General features: G+C 42.8%; 1 protein-coding gene across 1 annotated transcript in view; it reads left to right on the plus strand.

Moving 5' to 3' along the window:
- Positions 1-24,263, plus strand: part of LOC306961014 (NXPE family member 3-like) — a gene marked incomplete at both ends in the record, with an annotated part of 42,921 nt that extends 18,658 nt beyond the window's left edge. Inside the window, 2 exons of the mRNA XM_079553623.1 lie at positions 22,650-22,844; positions 23,710-24,263. Coding sequence (XP_079409749.1) covers positions 22,650-22,844; positions 23,710-24,263 — 749 coding nt within the window. The remainder of the gene's footprint in view (positions 1-22,649; positions 22,845-23,709) is intronic.

The raw sequence follows: 24,263 nt of genomic DNA on the forward strand, positions 1-24,263 counted from the left end.
GGCCCTTGGTGTAATGAAATATAGCCATAGTAAAACAATATTACATATTTTCTTTGTACAGGTGAGACAAAGAAGATTACTACTGAACCTTCTGGATATTACTATGCAAACGAATGGCGACCACTTGGGGGCCCCAAGGTTCACCAGTTTAATGACGCCTCGGTCATGACTGCCTGCCTCAAGGGTAAACGGCTGCATATGTTTGGAGACTCCACCACCAGACAGTTCTACGAATTCATCACACTAAAGCTACCAAGTAAAGTTTTTTTTACATACTCTATGACTTAAGTGTATAAGTAGACAGTACAATTCTGATGCAGAACTAGAACTCGTTTTAACAGGTTATCAGTGTATATGCAGTGTATTGCTGCAGAAGTGGACCCAGAAGTGGACTCCATCACCCCTGCTGAATTCACAGAGGTAGTTAGAAAGCTCCTCGGTGGGATGGCTCCAGACGTGGATGAGATTCATTCTGAATACCTTAGTCTCTGGATGTTGTAAGACTGTCTTGGCTGACACATCCCTAAAATCGCGTGGTGGTCCCTCTGTTTAAGAAGGGGAACCGGAGGGTATTCTCTAACTATACTGTAGAAGGATCCCACTCCTCACTCGCCAATGGTCGAACCTTGGATACAGGAGGAACAATGCGGTTTTCGTCCCGGTTGCGGAATACTGGACCAGCTCTATACCCTCCATCAGGTGGTTGAGGGTTCGTGGGAGTTTGCCCAACCAGTCCACATTGCCGGCAGTAAGTCAGACCCGTTGGGGTGTCCAGTTTGGGAACCTCAGGATCTCATCTCTGCTTTTTGCAGATGATGTTGTTCTGTTGGCTTCAACAAATCAGGACCTTCAGCGTGCACTGGTGCGGTTTGTTAGTGTGAAGCAGCCGGGATGAGGATCAGCACCTCCAAATCCGAGGCCATGCTTCAAGTGAGAGATCAAGTATCTCGGGGTCATGTTCACGAGTGAGGGATGGATGGAGTGAGATCGACAGACGGATCTGTGCAGAGTCAGCATTAATGCGGTCGCTGTATCAGACTGTTGTGGTGAAGAGGGATCGGTTTGTGCCTGCTGCTGTCAAGTTGGATCCGTAAAGAAACTGGTGTTGCCCCAGAACAGCTGGATTTGTGTGTGAAAAGGGAAGTCTGGGCGTCTTTGCTTAGACAGCTGCCCCTGTGACACGGTCCGGATAAAGCAGAACAAAATAGATAGATAGATGGATGGATACAGTAAATCTGTATCAATTAAAGACCAGTGCCCCCGAACAACTCCCCCGTCATTCTGCGTCTACCTCAACACGTTTCCTCAGCCCCACCCCCTGGTCAATGGTCGGTTGTCCTTCCTGTGACTCAGAAAAAAATCCAACACGTGACCTCGTGAACTGTGTATTTCCCATGTCTTGATGTTTTTTTGGAGGTGCTTTGCCTTAACTTTAACCTTTTTTTTTTACCAATGAGTTAAAACGTGTCCTAATTTACTTGACTCCACAATATGGTCAAAATGAAAATCATTCATTCAACGCATTCAATGATGAAATGACAGAATATTCAAGGCTTGGAATCAGCACTACATTCCTGTTTTCATGAGTTTTTCTCTTTCAGATCTGCTGAGGTTTGAAAAGCACAGTACACCTCAGTGTGGCCCGTTCTTGGCTGTCGACCACACCAACGACATCATGATGACCTTCCGCTGCCACGGCCCTCCCTTGCGCAACTACAAGATCAACCTGTCTCAGATGCAGTACGTGGCGAACGAACTGGACCGACTCAACGGCGGACCAGACACCGTGGTCGTGGTGGCCGTCTGGGCGCACTTCGGCTCTTTCCCCATGGAGGTCTACTATCAGCGGCTCATGGCCATTCGCAGGGCAGTGGGACGCTTGCTAAACAGAGCTCCAGGCACTAAGGTGATCGTCCGGACTGCAAACATGAAAGACATGAACGTGGAGGGAAGCCTGTACAACAGTGACTGGTTCTCCCTGCAGCGGGACAAGGTGCTCCGGGCCGTCTTCAACCATCCAGGTTTTCTCTTGTTGGAAGCTTGGGAGATGGTACAGGCCCATTACCTTCCTCATAGCCTCCATCCTCCAGCAGAAATCATCAAACTCATGGTTGACATGATTCTGTCCAACACATGCCCAGAAAACGGAGGCTGACTGTTAATGATAGTTGGGATATACAGATCCTTTATTATTAGAATATTAGAATATCATGGAAAAGTTGATTTATTTCCATAATTCCATTCAAAACATTAAACTTCCAAAGATTATAGATTCAGGGCCCACAACTTAAATGATTTCAAGTAGTTAGTTGATTATTTGGACATAATTTGGTCTTCCAGCTCACAAAACCCTCAAATACAGGATTTCCAAAAATTAGAATACTGTGAAGAAATCAGCCCAAACTTTACAGGGCATGAATGTTTTAAACTGAGTGTCACACACTACTCAACCTGCACAGGTTTTCCCAGGTGTCGTTCACTTTGGTTCAATTGTCTCAGTTAGGATCAATATGGGGAAGACTGCAGGCAGGACAACTGTCCAGAAGACCATCATTGATACCCTCCATAGGATGAGTAAGCCACAAAGGTTCATAGCTAAGGAGGCTGGCTGTTCACAGAGTGCTGTGTCCAATATCAATGGAAAGTCTAGTGGAAGGGCAATATGTGGCAGGAGAAGGTGCACCAGCAGAAGAGCTGACCGTGGACTTCAGTGAATTATCAAACAGAGAAGATTCATGAATCTGGCAGAGATCCAGAAAGAGTGGAATGAGGCGGGAGTCACAGCTTCAAAAACCACCACATTCAAACGCACCCGGGAGATGGGCTACAACTGTCGGGTTCCTCGGGTCAAACCGCTTCTGAGCCTGAGCCAACGTAGGAACCTTCTCAACTGGGCCAAGGAGAAGAAAGACTGGACTGTTGGCCAGTGGTCCAATGTCCTCTTTTCCAATGAAAGTGAACTGTGCCTTTCATTGGGGAATCAAGGTCCAAGGGTTTGGAGGGTGTTTGAAGGGTTTGAAGACGGGTGAGGAACGGGTGAGGAACAGAACCCAAGCTGCTTGAGGTCCAGTGTGAAATATCCACAGTCAGTCATGATTTAGGGCAATGTCAGTGCAGTTGTTGGTAAACTCTGCTTTCTTAACTCCAAGGTCACTGTATCAGTCTGCCAGAATGTTTCAGAGGACTTCATGATTCCTTCTGCTGAGGATCTGTATGGAGATGCAGATTTCATCTTCCAGCAGGACCTGGCCCCTGCCCAAACCGCCAGAAGCACCAAAACTTGGTTTGATGCCCATGCCATCACAGTGCTCGACTGGCCAGCCAACTCGCCGGACCTAAACTCCATTGAGAGTCTATGGGGTTTTATTAAGAGAAAAATGAGGGAGACCAGACCCAAAAACAAAGAAGAACTGACAGCATCAAGGAAATCTATATATTAATTAAATTAAAATAACATAGGTGTCGAAAAAAGTACCGGCCCCCCTTTCCTTTTAGTGCAACCAACTGCCTTCAGAAGTTGAATGAAGATTTCTGAACGATCACATGTTGACCCAATGACTAAATAGACTCTACCTGTGTGTAATCTAATCTCACTTCAAATACAGCTGCTCTGTGATGGTCTCAGAGGTCTTTGAAGAGACTATTGGGGAGCAGACAGCATCATGAAGTCCGAGAACATACCAGACAGGACCGGGATAAAGTTATGAAAAGATTTCCAAAGCTTTGAACATCTCTCAAAGTACAGTTAAATACGCCATAAATTGTTTTACAATGACCACCAAAGCAAAAAGTGTCTCGCTTTCCTCGCTCTCCCCACATAACGTTGTGACCATTTTACACTTAAAGGTTGCAAACAATTCCATATCATGTTATGACGTCTTCCTTTTGTTAATCAAACAAGGAACATCCTACTGCTCCCCATAAACAGATGGACAGTGTCCGAGAGGAGGAGCTTAAACATATCGTTTGTTTGAAAGTTCAGATCCAGACACACGGAAACACCTCACTCGTCTGTATCCACTGCAAATACTTTGAAAAGGTAGGATCATTTCATGCATTTACTTTTCCTTTTTAGTGTCTTACGTACTTTGCCAAAGGTATTATGTTGTGACAAATGTTAAAAAGTAAGAAAATAGTGGTGAAAAGTATCAATGATGATTTTTTTACTAAATTTTTTAGCTGCCCTTTCTACTCCACCACCTGTTTGAACTGGGCATAAGTGAAAGCGTGTTGAAGAGTGGTTTAAACGCATTTATTTTCCACAGTGACCTTTTTTTGACGAACAGATTATCCGAAAGCTGCCATAAAGCAAGATAAACATTATGAAACAACTGCCTTGCCAACTGCTTTGTGGTTCAAACTGTGAACCCAGAGGGGACAAAGGCTTCTCTATTGTCGGCCCTGAGCTGTGGAACGTATATATACAGTGCCTCTCGAAAGTATTCATACACCTTGGACTTTTGCACATTTTGTCATGTTTACAACCCTAAACATAAAGATTTTATTTTGATTTTTTTACTGAACGTTCACACACAAGTAACAGACAACTGTGAAGTGAAAGCAAAATGATACATGATTCCGTTATTTTTCAAAATATAGAAAAGTGAAAAGTATTCATACAGCATTTTCTGAGTTTGAAGTCATATGGAGGACACAGCTCCATGTGGACGAAGGAGCTTTGGTCAGATGAGACAAAAATTGAACTTTTTGGCCCAAATGCAAAACGTTATGTATGGAGCAAACCTAACACTGCTCATCGTCCTGAGTACACCATCCCCAGTGTCAAATATACGGGGGGGAGCATCATGCTGTGGGGCTGCTTTTCCTCAGTGCGGACTGGGGAGATTGTAAGAATAGTTGTGAAGATGGACGGAGCCAAATATGGGAACATTTTGGAGGAAAACCTGCTGGAGTCAGCAAGAGAACTGAGGCTGGGTCAGAGATTCACCTTCAGCAGGACAATGACCCGGAGCAAAAAGCTAAATCTACAATGGAATGGTTCAATAAAAACATATTAATGTGTTAGAATGGCCCAGTGACAGTCCTGACCTAAATCCGATTGAAAATCTGTGGAAGGATCTGAAAAATGCTGTTCACAAACGTTCTCCTTCTAATGTGACAGAGCTTGAGTTGTTTTGTAAAGAGGAATGGGCTAAAATGTCAGTCTCTACATGTGCAAATCTTGTAGAGACAAACCCCAAAAGACTTGTGCTGTTATTGCAGTAAAAGGGGGTTCCACAAAGTATTCATTCATGCTGTATGAATACTTATGCACGCCCATCTTTTCACTTTTCTATTTTTGGAAAAATAACGGAATCATGTATCATTTTGCTTTCACTTCACAGTTGTCGGTTACTTGTGTGTGAACTTTCAGTAAAAAAATAAAAATGTTTATGTTTAGGGTTGTAAATATGACAAAATGTGCAAAAGTTCAAGGTGTATGAATACTTTCGAGAGGCACTGTATATATATATATATATATATATATATATATATATATATATATATACACATTTTTTTTTTTTTTCCTTTTTTTTTTTTAATCTGTTTTATTCTTATTTATTTTTATTGTTTTTAAATCTGTTTTTATTTCTGATTGTTTTTATTCATTTAGTGGTGGTGCTAATTTGTATTGTTGATTTTGTTGTTTTTTATAAACTTATGATCTCATTTGCAGCCCTTTGTTGTTTAACCCTTATGTATGGAGGACTGTGGCTGCCAAAACAATAAATATATCTATAAATAAATATACAAATAAATAAATAAAATAAAGATCAAATGCGCAAAGAAATGCATGCATTTATTATAAGTGCATTTGTTTATTTATATATTTATTTATCTCTGTATTTTTCTTAATTTTTTTTCTGTATTCATTTATTTTGTATTCATTTATTTATTTCTGTATTTATTTCTGTATTTCTCTTAATGAATGCAAATCAGGGGGTGGGTCTTGAGGCCGCTGCTGTAAGCTCATTGGTTAATCTTTCTTCATGCACACAGACTGATTTCAGACGCCTTATCCAGCAGAGACACTGCCAAACATGAGCTCTGCTTTAGTTTAGCGTTTTTTCCACCTTCATTAGGCACTCAAGAGCTTTCCAGCAAGGATCCGCTCACCCATTCACACACTCATTCATACACCAATGTACGCAGACACTGGGGGCAAGGCAGGTGAAGTGTCTTGCCCAAGGACACAACGACAGTGTGCCCCTGCAGGATTCGAACCGCTGGTCACAAGATGACCCGCTCTACTATCTGTGCCACTGTCAATAGACTGAAGCAGGCGTCTGAAATCAGTCTGTGTGCATGAAGAACGATTAACCAATGAGCTTACAGCAGCGGCCTCAAGACCCACCCCCTGATTTGCATACATTAAATACAGACATAAATACAGAAATAAATAAATGAATACAGAAATAAATAAATATATACAAAAATAAATAAACAAATACAGAAATAAATACAGAAATTAAATATATATATATATATATATATATAAATTCACTTATAATAAATGCATATGCATGCATTTCTTTGCACATTTGATCTTTATTTTAGTTATTTATATATTTATTTATAGATATATTTATTGTTTTGGCAGCCATGGTCCTCCATAATCCAGTGCTTTTTAAACTGCTTTTTCAACTGCTATAAAAACCATACTTCCATCTTTTGTCAAAACATGTTCATAAATCTCAAGAATCACTTTCAAAACAAAAACTTTGAAGTTTGTGTTACAAAACAACATAAAAACCTCATTATCTTTATAATAATAAATAGTACAGAGCTGTGATCATTTAACCCCGGACCCACGCATCACGAGTGTGTGATCATTTGACTCTTTAACACACAGCCACAACTGTTGTCAAGCTGCCTACACACCTAACTGCATGGATCGCGCTGTTGCTTGTATTTGGACGCTGAAAAGGCTGTAATCAGACGCTTGTATGTGTTCACTGCAGGCGGAGCCACTGCTGTGGGGGGGGGGGGGGTTGGGGGCATAAAGATATGAATGATTTGTTTGTACTTTAGTGACAGTGGAATAGTTTTACCAGCCTTCATTTCTCTGACACTTGAGGCAAATCTCTGTGGGTTTGGAGTCTGTCCAGCCTCGAGTCATGTCAAATATAAAACATGCCTGTAATCCAGTGCCTTGTTAAATGTGTTTTATGATGTAGAAGAGGTGGTTTTGTTGCTCCAAATTCAAAGGACCAATAAATTATTCCTGAACGTGTGTTTGGACTCTTCCTGCCTCCTCCTCCTGCCCACTCCTGTCTCCTCCTCCTGCCCACTCCTGTCTCCTCCTCCTGGCTCCTGCCTCCTCCTGCCCACTCCTGTCTCCTCCTCCTGCCCACTCCTGTCTCCTCCTCCTGGCTCCTGCCTCCTCCTGCCCACTCCTGTCTCCTCCTCCTGCCCACTCCACCTGCCTCCTCCTCCTGGCTCCTGCCTCCTCCTGCCCACTCCTGTCTCCACCTGCCTCCTCCTGCCTCCTCCTCCTGTCTCCTCCTCCTGCCTCCTCCTCCCACCGCTCTAACGCACCTGCCGCCACGCACACTCCTCCCCCGCACATGTGCACATTCACATTAGGTGTGTTGGAGATGAGCCAGACAGACGCAGTTTTACAGCCGACTGCAGACGGGCTCTGATGTCACGGGCACGTGGGGCACGGAAAGATCGCGAGACCCCAACGAGACCAGCCGGCTGATCAGGTCCTGCAGCGGCTCCACAGCCCTGTACATGATGGGAAAACGCCCACCTGTCCGTGGCTCAGGCTCAGGTGATTGGATATGAGTCTGTGTGATCAGAAACGTGCTCCTCGCCCCCTCCTCTCTCCTCTTTAGATCTGAACAAATAAACTATGACTGAAACTATTAAAGTTATGTATCGCCCCTAAAATAGAGCTCATGTTTGATGCTTTTACAGAACAACTCATGATTTAAAAGGACGTGTTTTATCTCACAAACTTGAACAAACAAACAAATGGGACAGTTTTCTCTGATGAAGAATGATGTCACTGGAGTAAAGGAAACAGGGCAGGAGGTGAATGAGTTTTATTTAGGATAAACTTTAAATGAACGCGATGAACGAGACGCTGCGTGATCTGAGGCTCTCGCTGTTCTGCATGTGGAGCGGTCGGATGGGCTTCAGACTTTTTTCTCCGCCCCCGTTGCGTCGGCTACTCTCGATCATCCAGGCAACGGCATCTCAAACACACCTGTTGTCAGTGACCGACTCGACCACCTTCAGGAACACCCTCACATCAACATGTTCAAACATCAGACCCTGGTCACAGCGTGTGAGGATTTTTGAGGGGCAAATGTACTATGTACTGCGTTCTCTTTTTGTAGTGTAATACATAATAATATGTAGTATATAAAGACTCAAATTAAATGTAATATTTCTTGATGCATAAATTAGTGGTGGGCCGTCGAGACTCTTATCGGGCGATAAAAAAAATATCGCCGTTAAAGCTGGGTTGGGAGCTGGGTCTATACTCTGCAAGCTATGATGACTTTCACCGTGATATTTTATGGTCAGCACACATTACACGACTTTTATGCCCAATTTCAGATGCACAAGAGAAACATGAGTGAATATAGCGTCTCCAAAGAGAAACACACAGAAGCAGCGGCCAATGACAGAGTGAAAATTGACAGAAAAACACCGCAGCCCCTCCGTGTTCACTTCTCTTTCAAAACAGCAACATAAACATCTTATTTCATGGCCACAGCCCCACACAAAACAGCGCAACTTTATCACCGAAAGTTCACGAGAGCCTTTTCCAGCTACATTTCAACCGCAGCACTTACTGAGTTTGGAGACGGACTTTCCAGCTACTTTTCTCCGTTAGCTTCTCTTTTTCCGCTCCCCGCTGTCTCCTCCGCCTCGTGTCCATTTCCTTTTCTTGTTAAAGGAACAGGCCATCGTTTTTACATACTGAGATATGTTCTTACCTTAGCTTTGACGAGTTCTTTAGGACCTGTCTGATCTTCCCCCGTGCCTTCAGTCACGTAAACACAGCGCAGACGGCGTTAGCATTTAGCCTCTCCCTCTTTCCACTATAGCTCCAAAACAGGTCAAGATAGAAGCTACCAAGCTCTTCCACGTTTTCCCTATTTAAATATGGTTACGTGAAGTGTTACACTACAAAATATAATTACACAAAATTAAACAATGTGGATTTTCTAAGCGGATAAAAGGGGGGACTATATTGTAAGGCGTAATAATACCAGGAGTAGTTTGGCATCCGCACAGTAAAGTGAAGTTACTGCGTTATTTAAATAGGGAAAACGTGAAAGAGCTTGGTAGCTTCTATCTTGACCTGTTTTGGAGCTATAGTGGAGAGAGGGAGAGGCTAAATGCTAACGCCGTCTGCACTGTGTTTATGTAGCGTGTTTTGGATGGTCACACAGACACTGGAGGCCAGACTCTGGGTACTGCTCTTTAATGCCACGTCCCTTAAACACAGCGACAGGAGACACAATCAGAGGACACACCATGGCACAGCTCCCTACGAGGGCAGCACGCAGGTTGCTCATCTCAATGCTAAAGTATACAATATTTAAAATAACATTTATAGAATTTTACACAATTCTCTCTAATTTAAATATTTTGGTTGTTGTTTACTAATTAGCTAATTTGGATGTACAGTTTGAAAATATTATAAAAAATAAAATAGGCTACAGCATAAAAATGTACAGTACCAGAAATTATATATTTTTCTAAAACCCATAACAAACCTTAAACACAGCGACAGGAGACACAATCAGAGGACACACCATGGCACAGCTCCCTGAGAGGGCTAAATAAAAAAAAAAAAAACGTCAACAATTTTGCGCTAAAAAGTCCGTGTTTCAGGCTAAAAATAGATCGTGACCTAATTAACTTTTACTTCGTTTCACAGTTTATGATGTTATTTTCGTGTTTCTGACACTTTTATTTCACTAACAGAACTTAAACAAATGTTAGCTAAACTCATAGGGAGACTCGAGGAGCACAACTTACCAGCAGGTTGCTCATCTCAATGGGCTATATGCACAGTGACCCCACGTGATTTCCGCCTGGACAGTCAGCCAGAGGCTGTCCTTCCTGTCTGTCATCTCTTCCCATTAAAAATTAGCAGGTCCCACAGAAATGAAGCAATAGCTTAAGATTTGGTAAAGGATAGCGAGTAAAAGTTCGGATGTGGCTGGAGCAGGTTAAAAAATATTACGTGAGACGTAACGACTTCACTGGAGGAAACTCCGTGTTCATAACGGTGGATGTTTTTGTCTTGAGGCTAACGCGGCTAACAAAATACAAAATAAAACTAGCGCAAAGTTTTGAACGAGCCAGCGCAAAAAAGAATCGTCCTGTTAGTAGTTTAAATAATATTTACTTGTTTACATGTTATATTATCATTTTTCAACACTAGCCTTTAGCTCTAAGATAAAAGCTCCTACCTTACGACAGCTGGCGTTTCCTTTGGGTGCTGGATTCACAGCGAACATGATGTTTGTAATACGTTGCTGTGACTGTCCATCAGTAACTCGTTGTCCTTAACCAGATCCTGAGCTATCGCTATTTTTGTGTGGGAACCTGCTAATTGTGAACGTAAACAACCAGCGACAGGAAGTGCTGCGTCTGGCTGACTGTCCAGGAAGACGTCACGTGGGGAAACTGTGCATATAGCCCATGAGGGACAGAGCAGACCACGCGCTAGATAGAGGGGGTGTGTCGCACCAATTATGGTCCCTGCGCAACAGGCACTAAAGGAACTATTACTCAGTAACAACACTTATGAAAATAAAAAATATATCACAAAATTACCAAAAATTAAGATACTAAAAATAATTATAGGAGTGCACTGTAAAGTTTTGAGGATGTTCACTTAAGAAAAAAATATTCCTGCTACATTTACGTGATTGAAGTTACGGGGGAAGACCAGACAGGTCCTAAAGAACACATCAAAGTTAAGGTACGAACATATCTCAGTATGTAAAAATGGTGGCCTATTCCTTTGAATCCAAAGAAATACGTCCCGCATCTTCGTGTTGTCAACGTTTATCTCCATTTTGACAGAACTATCGCCAGGTAGAAGCTCGTAGTAGCAGTAGCTGCAGCAGCATGAGCTGCGTTGTTGTGACAGTGATCACGTGACACTGTTGACACTGTTGACCAATCAGGAGACGCGCACATGTTTCCTACGCTCACAAACAGAGCAGAGGCCTATATTTTCTGATCTGGTAAATAAAAAAAACATAAATAATGATCTGCCCGTAAATAAATACTTGGGGACTCCTGCCACAACTGTCCGATGCAAGAGACTTTTTTCTTTAGCAGGTCATAGTGTGCGGAAGAGGAGATTTAGTTTGTCACCAGAAAATGTGGAGAGAGGAAGGAGTAATCGAGCTTGGACTGATTGCAGGGCTGCCAACTCTCACGCTTTCACCGTGAGACACACGCATTTGAGTGCCTTCACACGCTCTCACGCCACACTCCTCTTATCACACGCTCAACCAAAAAATATCCCTGACTTTTTGCAATGAGCGGCTGCAGACGCTGTGTGCCGGTCCACGGTTCCTCTGGCGTGTGTGTGTTTGTTGGCGGCTCTAGTGATGTGTCGGCTCATTCTTTGTATTATTATTTTATTCCTCTTCGGAGGAGGGGCGTACTTTAGTTGTGCATGCTTATTTTGCAAAACAAAAGTCACTGCTGGAGTGGGGCGGACGGAGGGATTGCAGAGGCAACGAGCGCGGCCTGCGGAGAAAGGGTTTTAGAGCGCGGCTCCGGGGAAACGCGCCCAAATGCTCCCATACAGCGGCAGCTCTCCCGGGCCATGGGAGAGAAAAAGGCGCGTGGGTTCAGTATGTGACGAGGCGATTACAGGAGCCCCGACACTCACATCTTCCACCTGTTGGCCGCCTCTGAAGCGACATCACCGCGCACGGCCTCCTCCTCCTCCGCTGCCCCACGAGGAGCTCAAAGTGAGCACGCAAACGAGTTTGAGAAATAAAAGTCCTAATGAAATAATAAACAAGGGTTACAGCGGAGATCGAGTTGAAGCTAGACCTCTTTTACTTCTGTTTTTTTTCCCCTTTTGCGCGAGTGAGAGGTAGGCAGAGAAAAAGCAGTTATTACATTGAATAAACATATTCAAAATTTAATCATCAAACATGCTCTAACATACTGCAAAATACAGGGATCAAATGTTCATATTTTCAAAATTTTTGTTGGTAATAATTGGAATTGACTGATGCAGAGAAACAGAGACATTGTGTCATTGTATCTTTAGCCAGGGCTGTAGCGATGAAGGGGCCTCTGGGCATTTACTGAAAGGCCCCAATTTGAAAGGGGCCCAGAAATATAATTCTTTTGCACCAGTAAATAGACCAGCTACAATTATTATTTATAACGTGTACTTGTTTTTGGCTTAGAATTTAATACGATCACGAGACACTATCGCCATGAAAAAGGCCACCCAGCTCGGGACCGACCAATGTCTCACTGCAAAGTTTGATGAAAAGTTGGCAGCCCTGTGATTGACACAAAGCTACTGACTGTACACAGTTCATCAGGACCTCTTATGTAGTAGGCCTACAGGTCAAAATTCATGTTTAAGTGAATAAACAGTTAGTAAACACAAGTGCTTCTTCTTGAACATGAATTATTTTCATGACCAATTTTCATAGTAGAACGTTCTCAAGCAGTTTGTGATGCATTTTGGAAACAGGAGATGAGCCCCTGGACTAATGCACCACCTGACTTGAGAAACTCGTTCTCAAAGACTTACTTTTAGTCATTATTTGGGTAGCACACATATCATGAATGGCTTCGGCAGAATTCAAGCGAGCCATTTTAATCTAGATTAATCTAGATTAATTCCAAAATTAATCTAGATTTAAAAAATTAATCTATGCCCACCTCTAACATAAATGCATACAGAATACATTTTTTACACAGCGTTGATTAAGTCTATATACAGTGAGTTTTTCCTTTTTTTCTTTTTATTTGGAAAATCTGGTGTAATAGTAATGTTACAATTTAACTGAATATCAGTCAGTTCAGTTGGGGCGGCCATCTTGTTTCTTCTATGAATGAAACAGAAATATTTTGTTCATTTTTAAACCTGTTCGGCCAAAATTTCAAGGCCAATTTCATGTGAGAATCTTGTTTTATATTAAAGACATTTCATTTTACCTGACAGATAGCTGAAAATGCAAACTTTCGTTCAACATTCTCCTCTTATTTCTTCAATAAAAACCAAAGGCGACACACGAGTGGCATATTCATGAAACATGCTCATGGTCTTATATTAACTTAAAAACATGGCAGCCCCTAACACACCAGAATCACAAAGTATTTTCCTCCCCCTACATGTTCCAACAATGTCCTAATGTGTAGAATGAGCCCAGACCTGTTCACCACAACTGCCTCTAAAATCCTGCACTGTCACTAAAAACTGTGTTAATTCGGGCCCGAAGTGCCGTCATGCACGAGCTTAATATAGAGACTGCAGTTACACATATGACCTGAGGTGGCAGTAGTGAGTATAAAATGGCTAACTTGCATCCAGCCCCTTTAACATTTCTGATTTTCGCACGAGACTAATAGGGACGTCTTTAGCGGTTAGTGCTTCCGCTTCACAGCTAGAAGGTCCCGGGTTCGAAACCCACCAGGACAGGGCCTTTCTGTGTGGGGGTTGCATGTTCTCCCTGTGTCTACGTAGGTTTCCTCCAGGTACTCCGGTTTCTCCTACCTCCTAACATGTATAATAGGTGAATCCTCCAGCCAGGTGATTCTGACCATCAGCTGTGGCATCGCCATAGCAACGCATGACACAGCTGAATCAGATAAACGCTTAATTAGTGACTGACAGGAACGAGTGAGATGGATTTTGTGTTAATTTCAACATTTTTGGCCAAAACAAAACGTTTGATAAATGGGAAGTAGAGGAGAGTGAGCAGCCAGTTCTATTGAAAACGGTTAAGGCACTATTCATCATTTTCAGGTGTACATAAAATGATCCTGCATTTAAGCATATTTGGCTTCAGGTAAAACAGCGTAAAAGTGAAATAACTCCTGCCCACGAGTGCCGCATATCGATGTTTACTTCCACGGAAAAGTGCCGGGTTAGTCCTGTTGTGTTGTGATTTTGTGCTGATGTTGTGTCGTTGAGCCTGACTGAGATCCTTGTAATAGCTGCTGAGAATGACTCGCTCTGAGACGAGCCGGCTAATAACCCACATAAAATAGTCCCGGTAGTCTGGCATATTTCGTGTTTAGTAAATGAAAAAAACATTTATTATAAATGTTACGTTTGTGGGACCCTGGTATAAGCGGATTAAACAACGAGGAGCCGCATTAGACGTTATAATGCACTTCGCTGCACGCCGTGGTGTTCTTGACTCCGCGTCGTGCATTATAACCGGCTAATGCATGGCTCCGAGTTGTTTAATCCTTACATAATCAGCCCATATGCTGGACATTTGTGCTGAGGTGAGGCGAGGTGAACCTGATTAGAAGAAGAAGAAGAAGATCTTTATTTATATTGCGCCTTTCACAGACATGGTCACAAAGCGCTTTACACAAGACAATTGTACGTTCAATCTGTAGAAAACAAATTGACTACGACCCGCTGTAAATGAAATGTGAGCAAACTTCAAACTCCACAAGCTCAGTGTGTGATCATTACTAAATGGTCCGTCATGTAAATGGGGCTTAATTGACTTAATTTGTGCATATTTCTCATTTTCACATCGATTGGCACTTTAGCTTGTAGCATTAGCTTTGGGAATGATCTGCGCATTATCAAGGCCCAAACACATTTCCCGCTTTTAATTCTGGGTGTGTTTAGGTAAAAGAAACACTGATGCGCGTCTTTGTAAAAGTCCCAGAGCTGCTGTAGCGCCGGTTCAGAACACGGTGAAGCTAACCTCCATGACTATGACTTGTTTACACCTGCCGGCCGGCATCACATCTGTGTTGCAACACAGACACTCTGCGAGATCTCTTGACGCTCCCTGAGCCGCGTCCTCCATGGATTTTCAATGTAAACCTGACGCTTTGGAGGCGTTGGCCGCGATAGGCCCGCCATCAGGCTTGCCGACTCATTGCCTGTGCGTCAGAGCAAGGAGCCTAAACTACGTTTCAGAAACCCATTTTAGGATTGTAGTCAATTAAAACTACACTAAAATGTAATACAATTAATTGATTTATCTTAAAGGGACTAGATGGAAGTTGTCATTTTCATACTCACTACCTCAGGTACGCGTAATATAACTGCAGTTTTTAAATTAAGCTTCTGCATGACAGTACTTTGGGCCTGAAGTAACAACTTTTTAAGTGACAGTGCAGGATTTTAGAGGCAGTCTGGGCTCATTCTACACATTAGGACATTGCTGGAGCAAGTAGGGGTCGAAAATACATGATCTTAACATTTTCAAAGTCCATCTAGTCCCTTTAAGAATGCTCAACTTAATCATTGACACAAGTCAGGGTGGTGGTATGTCTTTAAATATGTTTTCACTGCTTTGTTGTGACAGGGGCAGAAGCACCAGCATGAAGCTCAATGATTTAAACATTGCAAAAGGCAAAAAGAAGCACATCGTCTTCCTCCTGCTGATCACCACTGCTCTCATTTTCCTTCTCAGCAACACAAAGGTTAAGAAAACCCTGGTCACATACTGTAAGGCAAAGCGAAGACGAACTAAGATGGTTTAACCCGCGGCAACACTGCATACACTGTTTATTTTATTTTTAGATACCAATTTCAAATGGTGTCTCTTTAACTCATTTCAAGTTATTTTAATATACTGCCTGGTATGTGGGGGAGATGACCTGCAATATTTCTCTGTTTCTTTTGCAATGTACTTTCTGTAGAATACTAGCATTGTTGGCCCTTCAGCACGAGGGCTGGGTACCGTTACAATTTTTTTCTTTAACGATATTTGGACGTCGATACCGATACCTGAACGATACTTTTTACGATACCTATTAGGGATGCACCGATACCGATACCAGTATCGGGTATCGGGTCGGTACCGATACCAGTATCGGGTATCGGGTCGGTACCGATACCAGTATCGGGTATCGGGCCGATACCACATGCTTGTACTCATACTCGTACTCATTCATGAGGTCCCGATACCAGAAACCGATACCATTTGACGTGCGGCCAGCGCACCTACGAGGCGCACCTCTCAGCTGAGGAGAGAAGAAGCAACAAACTGGAGAATTCTTTAGTGGAAATACAATAATCCACATAGAGCTGACTTTATTACAGACTGCGCTCTCTAAATCAGAGTCTGTGCTGGATTTAACCAGAGCTTAATGTTGTTTGTGGTGCAGCGTCTGCAGTGTTTACAACATACAGGCTAACGTTGCTAACTCGCGGCTAGCGCAGTTTTGGCCATTCTGACGCCGTTTTATGCCCAGGGGTTTATTCTTCTGAAAAACTAACCCAGCGACTAAAAAGTCCTCAGAAAATCCAAATAAAAGACATACAGCATGTCCATATTGGGCGAAAATGAGCTGCAGCAGAACAATGAAAACGCTGTAGCTACTCGCTAAGTTACTACAAACACACGAGAAAATCCACACGGAGCTGAAGTAAAGACGAAAAGAGACCATTTAAGAAACATTTCAATACTATTGTTAAATAAAAATATATGAATAAAGCACAGGAATTGGGGAGCTTTTGGACATGGGCTTTTCTGTCTATGATGGACAGTGCAATAAAAATTATATTGAATGAAAATAAAAATAAATAAATAAATGACATCAGCACAATTCTAATATAACTGCTCTTAAATGTGTAGCCTACTTAAGGAAATGTAAATGAGTAAATTAACTAATTACAAACCAATCTGCTGTGGAAAAAAGTAAGAATGTTGAAGAAAATGCCTTGTACTCGTATCGGTATTCGGTATCGGCGAGTACTTAAATCCAAGTACTCGTACTCGTATCGGTTTTAGAAAAAGTGGTATCGGTGCATCCCTAATACCTATACAAAAATATTTGTCATATTGAACCATGAAACAGATAGAATTGATTATTTTTCCTTCCATTCACTTTAATATGTAGCATTTATTTGCGGTGAATCATCAAAGAAACTTCCTTTAGTAAGTAACGCACTTTGTCATTGTACAAGCAGTGCTTAATATAATGCATACCAGGAAATCGGAATTTTCAGCTTTATTGGACCCGGGAAATAAAATACTTGGATCCGGGAAAAATTCAAATCTGGGACACATTTATTTCTACAATTAATGCATCAATTTGTCACATGTGTAAAGTTGTTCTACGTTCGTATCTCGAACAACTTTCAAACATGCAATATTTTCTTAATCAACTTCTTATGCCCGTCCCCACAGCGCTCAAGGCCGCAGGTCGGCATTAAAAAATATATACTATTAAAAGATGTGTGAGTATCTTTTGAATTGTGTACATTATTGTCAATTCTAATATAGAATATGTACAGTGCCTCTCAAAAGTACACCTTGAACTTTTGCACATTTTGTCATGTTTCCAACCAAAAACATGAAGATTTTATTTTGAATTTTTTACTGAAAATTCACACACAAGTAAGTGTAGTAGTAAGTGAAGTGAAAGCAAAATGATACATGATTCTGTTATTTTTAAAAACAGAAAACCGAAAAGTGGGGCGTGCTTAAGTATTCATACAGCATGAATGAATACTTTGTGGAACCCCCTTTTTACTGCAATAACAGCAGCACGTCTTCTGGGGTCTGACTGTACAAGATTTGCACATGTAGAGACTGACATTTTAGCCCATTCCTCTTTACAAAACAACTCAAGCTTTGTCACATTAGAAGGAGAGCGTTTGTGAACAGCAGTTTTCAGGTCTTTCCACAGATTTTCAATAGGATTTAGGTCAGGACTTTGACTGGGCCATTAATATGTTTTTTTTTTTTTTAAACCATTCCATTGTAGATTTAGCTTTGTGTTTCGGGTCATTGTCCTGCTGAAGGTGAATCTCTGCCCCAGCCTTAGTTCTCTTGCTGACTCCAGCAGGTTTTCCTCCAAAACGTCCCTGTATTTGGCCCATCCATGTTCCCAACTATTCTTACAATCTCCCCAGTCCCCGCTGAGGAAAAGCAGCCCCACAGCATGATGCCCCCCCCCCCCATAATTGACCCTGGGGATGGTGCACTCAGGACGATTAGCAGTGTCAGGTTTGCTCCATACATAACGTTTTGCATTTGGGCCAAAAAGTCTAATTTTTGTCTCATCTGACCAAAGCTCCTTCTTCCACATGGAGCTGTGTCCTCCATATGACTTCTACAAACTTCAAACGGGATTTCTTATGGCCTCCTTTCAATAATGGCTTTCTTCTTCCACTCGTCCATGAAGGCCAGATTTGTGTAGATACGACTTATAGTTGTCCCATGTACAGATTCCCCCAGCTCAGCGGCAGGACTTCACAGCTCCTCCAGAGTTATCTTGGGGTACTTGGTTGTATTTCTTACCAGTGCTCTCCTTGTTCGGTCTGTTAGTTTAGGTGGACGACCGTGTCTTGGTAAGTTGGCAGTGGTGCTTTACTCTTTCCATTTCTGAATGATGGATTGAACAGTGCTCCGTGAGATGTTCAAATCTTGGGAAATCTTTGTATAACTTAACGCTGCTTTAAACTTCTCCACAGCTTTATCCCTGACGTCTCGGGTGCTCCTTGGCCTTCATGATGTTGTTTAGTTACCATAGCTCTGAGGCCCTCACAGAACAGCTGTAATTATACTGAGAGTAGATTACACACAGGTGGCCTCTATTTAACCGTTAAGCCAAGGTGTGAACATTCTGCAGTCATGAGGAATGTTATAAAGGCAATTTAATGCACTCAGAAAATGCTGTATGAATACTTATGCACGCCCCACTTTCCACTTTTCTATTTTTCGAAAAATAACAGAATCATGTATTATTTTGCTTTCACTTCACAGTTGTCTGTTTCTTGTGTGGGAACTTTCAGTAAAAAAATCAAAAGACTGAAAGAAATTGTGTATTCTGTGCTCAGTTTTAGCAGGAAGAGACTACATTTACTAAGTAGAAGATGTTGATGAAATAACTTAAAATAACTAACCGTTTTATCTGACTACAGGTTTATGACTTCATGTCAAATCAGTGGTATACAAAAGTGGTCCACTTCACAAAACCAGATTTTGAGTTAAAGTCCTCGATGCCAGCATCTGAGACCACCAGATCCACCATCAGATCCGCCACCAGATCCTCCACCAGCTCCTCCACCAGATCCACACCACAGCGCTGCAGCTACACATACCTCTCCCCTGAAAACACTCAAGAGGGACGCAGACTTCTGGACTCTATAACTTGGCCTGAAACTCCTCCTCTACCCAAACCGTTTTCGCTGAATCTGACGACGAGCGGTGCCAAAAGTTCCTTCACCATCGTGCCACGTGACGGAGGGTGGAGAGTGGGGGACGAGCTGACGGTGAGGATCCAGCTGAGGGACTACAATGGGAATCCAAAGAAGAGTGGAGGGGACTATCTCACATCCAGACTCCACAACCGAAAGCTGGGGGCGGGCGTGGTGGGACAGGTGCAGGACCACCTCAACGGGACGTTCACCGCGGTGTTTCCTCTGCTGTGGAACGGGGCGGCTGACGTAGAGGTGAGGCCCATTACAATTCCTTGCATGTCTTTCCTGTATCAACATCATAGGTATTTCAGCCAGGACCCAACACTGTACATGACATGTGAAAGTTGACTTAAACCCTCTGAATGAATGTCAACTGGTTCCAGGTACTGCTGGTGCAGACGAGTGAGTCCATCACAGTTTTAAAGCGTGTGGATGAGGAGCAGCCTGACAGGATCCAGTTTAGCAGTGACTTCAGGTTGGGAAATGTCACCGAGACAAGCACTTGTAACGTGTGTCTGTATCCGGACAAGGCTCCTCTGTGCAACTTCACTGACCTCCACACTGGGGAGCAGTGGTTCTGCTACAAACCCAAAACTCTAGACTGTAACACCCGCGTGAGCCATGTGGTGGTTTTGCCCGGCCTGAAAATCAGCAAAGAAGAAAGTCTCCTCTTCCAAAGGTATAAACAGTACTTTGAAGTCTGATTTATGTACATTACAGTCAATGTGATTACTCAACGGTATGTGCCCAGAAACCAAAAATGACACTCCACCTTTGGCCACCTTGCTTATATGTGAAAGTTGTCTGTGAATAGGTGTTTTTAGGAACTTTTGATATTCGTCACATACAGTGGGTTGTATAATTAAACCTTTTACTTTTCAACATTTTGAGAAACTGTCTAAACATTGACACGTCGATTCATATGGGACAAGAATCATTTGGCTGTGGATCCGTAGGGGGCATCTTGTTGGCCCGTTGCTGCAGTCTACTGCACAGATACTCGACGTGTGTGCTCCACGTTAGAGTATTATCAATGAAAACTCCTAAATACTTGTAAGAGGACACCTGAGTAGTATCTTGATCATGTATGACCACTGGCCTGTGATCGCTGATCGCCCTGGGATCAAACACCATCTCTTTGGTTTTGCTCGCATTTAAAACTAGGTGATTATCATCACATAAATCTACAAATCTTTCAATTTCTCTGAAATATTCAGATGTGCTGATGTTTCATTAACAAAGGGCGTTTTCATTCAAACTGCATTGACTTAGTAGTTTTGATGTTCATGCCACTTTTGAATGAAAAAATTAAGTGGAAAAAATTAAAATAACAAATATAGAGCCCACTCTGGCAGAGGATGGTGATGGTGCCTCTGATGTAAGCAATTCGGTGAAGAAAAAAGATTTAAAAAAAGGGCCAGGCAAAATTGCATGGGGGGCCACCTCAGCCCACAGTTTGCCCACCTCTGCTACAACAGCATTACAACATGGCTGCATCTCATGAACCAGCAGGTGGAGCAGGCGACTACAGCATAAGACGTTGTGCACACACTAAAGATGCGCGGGTCAACCTGAAACCCGTGGTCAACCCGCGGTGCCCGCGGATTCGGTCGGGTCGGGTACCTCAAAATTACGGCAAACTTCAGGTGCGGGTGGGTCGGGTTACAAAGCGCACTTTTTTTGTTTTGTCCTTATATTGTTGGCTTACTACATACAGTGCATTCTTATCCATAAATGCCACAAAAGTCGACAGTGTTTAGTTGAATGTTTAGTTTTAGGGGTATATGTATCATTAGCATGTTATGTTTAGATGTCACCTGGACGATCGCTTCTGTATGACTTTGATCACCGCTACAAATGTGTCACAATAGCCATTCCCAAGCACCTAATGACACGTGCATGTGATAAAAGTAATGCATCAACAAGAAGCAAGGTCAAACTAAAATCAAAGACACAGCATCTTACTGACCTCAGGAGGGCAACTTCTTAGCGTCTGGTCGGGTAAGCTGCTCCACTTCAGTCCAAACTCCGTTTACTTTGACAGAAAGAGTCGTCCATGACGTGGTGGAAGTAAAGTCTCATGATAGTTTCTGCTCCTTGTTTCCTGATAAGTCCATAAGCGATTTCAAAGGTTCCTCAGTGGTGCAGTAAGTAGCAAAACAAAGCATCAAGTGCTAATTCTCCTGTAAATTCGGCGTCACGTGACGCGCTCCCGTTTGAGTGATATCCAGCTGCAGCGTGACTCATGCAGCAGTTTTTTAATGTGCGCGGGTCGGATCGGGTCGGCAAACTGAGAGGCTTTTCTCCGGGTCGGGTGGGTCAGGTTTAAATTACAGCGGGTCGGGTTGGTGCGGGTCAGAAAAAAAGCCGACCCGCGCATCTCTAGCACACACTATAACAATGTGCTCTAGTAAGTGTGGTAGTTCGGGGTGCGCTACCCCTCCTGCCTATAAAAGGCCACTACCTTCATCCGCACTTTCCCTCACCTGACCTCCCACCCCGTGACGTCACACGCTGGCGCAGCTGTCTTGGTGCAGTTTGTTGATTTGTGAACTGTGCTATAGTTTTCCAGGACGAAATTCCTTGAAATTTTCATGCACTTGTTTGTGCAACTATTAAGCATTGTGTCTTTTCTAGGGGCATCAACATGAAAGTTTTCATTCAGGACTTGGGAAACGTGACAATCACAATTTTGCCAAAAGCAGGTAAAAATTGAAACATTTTAATTTTGGAGTTGGTTCTTATTCCATTTGAACGTTTTAGCCCTTGCCTTAGCTGTTCCCCTTCATTCTGTGCATGCACGAGAGATCAAGGGGTATCCCAGTTCTGTTTTGCAGTGAGAGGTACCGCTAAAGTGAAGGGCTGAATGGGCTCTATCCACACCAGCGAGACGTGACTTCTGAGTAAATTCTAGACTTGACAGCTTTATAGAAAAGTATAAATTACTCTCTGATAATCAGTTTGGTTTTAGGATCAATCACTCAACAACTGTAGATTACAAGACATATGCAATAGGGTTATTTATTGACCTGGCACAACAAATTATGAAATATTAATTTAATAAATTAGAACATTATGGGATTAGGGTTAGCACAACAGTGGGTTACCAGCTATTAAAACAAATAGAAAACAATGTGTGAAAATTGGTGATTATCAGTCAAGTTGTGTGTGGTTTACCTCAAGGTTCCATTCTAGGCCCAAAATTGTTTAATATGTATATCAACAACATCTCAAATACTTCGATTTATCTTTAATCATCTATTTTTTCTTTGTGCAGGTGAGATAAAGAAAATTACAACGGAACCTTCTGGATATTACTACGGAAACGAATGGCGGCCACTTGGAGGCCCCAAAGTTCACCAGTTTAATAACGCCTCGGTCATTACTGCCTGCCTCAAGGGTAAACAGCTGCATATGTTTGGAGACTCCACCACCAGACAGTTCTACGAATTCATCACGAAAAAACTACCAAGTAAAGCTTTTTTTTACCTACTCAATGACTTCAGTGTAGTAGACAGTAGAATTCTGATGATGACTCTGTCCTACCTTCCTCGACATGATTTTGAAAAGGCGATCCATGCATTTGTAGCTTTGCGTCTGGATTATTGTAATGCCTTGTATATTGGATTAGGCCCGTGCTCCCTGCAGTGCCTGCAGAGTGTACAAAATGCTGCAGCCCATCTCCTGACTAACACAAAGAGGCGTGAGCACATCACTTCTGTTTTATGCCCCGTACACTGGCTCCCTGACAGTTTTTGTGTTCAATTTTTTTGTTGATTTTCTTTAAATGTCTCCACTCCTTGGGCCCGTCTTATTTGAGTGATCTGTTGCAACTTTGTACACCATCCAGAGCCTTGAGGTCATTTGACAAGCACTTATTGGATGTTCCTAAAACTAGACAAAAAACGAGAGGAGATAAAGCCTTCACTATGGATCAGTCTTCCTTTGTCTGTCAGGTCCTCTCAGTCTGTGGAACAGTTCAAGTCCAGACTGAAAACACACCTCCTTCAATACTAGCTAGTTCAGTGTATCTTGGCCTGTTATCTTTTACTTTTATTTTATTTCTATGTCACCTGTTGTTATTGTGAAGCACTTTGGTCAACTGTTGTCGTTTTAAATGTGCTATACAAATAAACTTCAATTGAACTGATGCAGAACTAGATGTTGAGCAGTAAAAAATTGGAGTCTGTTTTTTTAAACGATACAATAAATCTCAATCCCAGAGGGCGCCTTGTCCATGATGAAATGACAGAATAATCACTTTTCCTAAAATACAAAGGTCTTCAAGGCTTGGAATCAGCACTACATTCCTGTTTTCATGAGTTTTTCTCTTTCAGATCTGCTGAGGTTTGAAAAGCACAGTACACCTCAGTGTGGCCCGTTCTTGGCTGTCGACCACACCAACGACATCATGATGACCTTCCGCTGCCACGGCCCTCCCTTGCGCAACTACAAAATCAACTTGTCTCAGATGCAGTACGTGGCGAACGAACTGGACCAACTCAACGGCGGACCGGACACCGTGGTGGTGGTGGGCGTCTGGGCGCACTTCGACTCTTTCCCCATGGAGGTCTACTATCAGCGGCTCATGGCCATTCGCAGGGCTGTGGGACGCTTGCTAAACAGAGCTCCAGGCACTAAGGTGATCGTCCGGACTGCAAACATGAAAGACATGAACGTGCACGGAAGCCTGTACAACAGTGACTGGTTCTCCCTGCAGCGGGACAAGGTGCTCCGGGCCGTCTTCAACCATCCAGGTGTTCTCTTGTTGGAAGCTTGGGAGATGGTACAGGCCCATTACCTTCCTCATAACCTTCATCCTCCAGCAGAAATCATCAAACTCATGGTTGACATGATTCTGTCCAACACATGCCCAGAAAACAGAGGCTGA

The sequence above is a fragment of the Gobius niger genome, assembly GCF_951799975.1.
Source record: "Gobius niger genome assembly, chromosome: 3".
Lineage (NCBI taxonomy): Eukaryota > Metazoa > Chordata > Actinopteri > Gobiiformes > Gobiidae > Gobius > Gobius niger.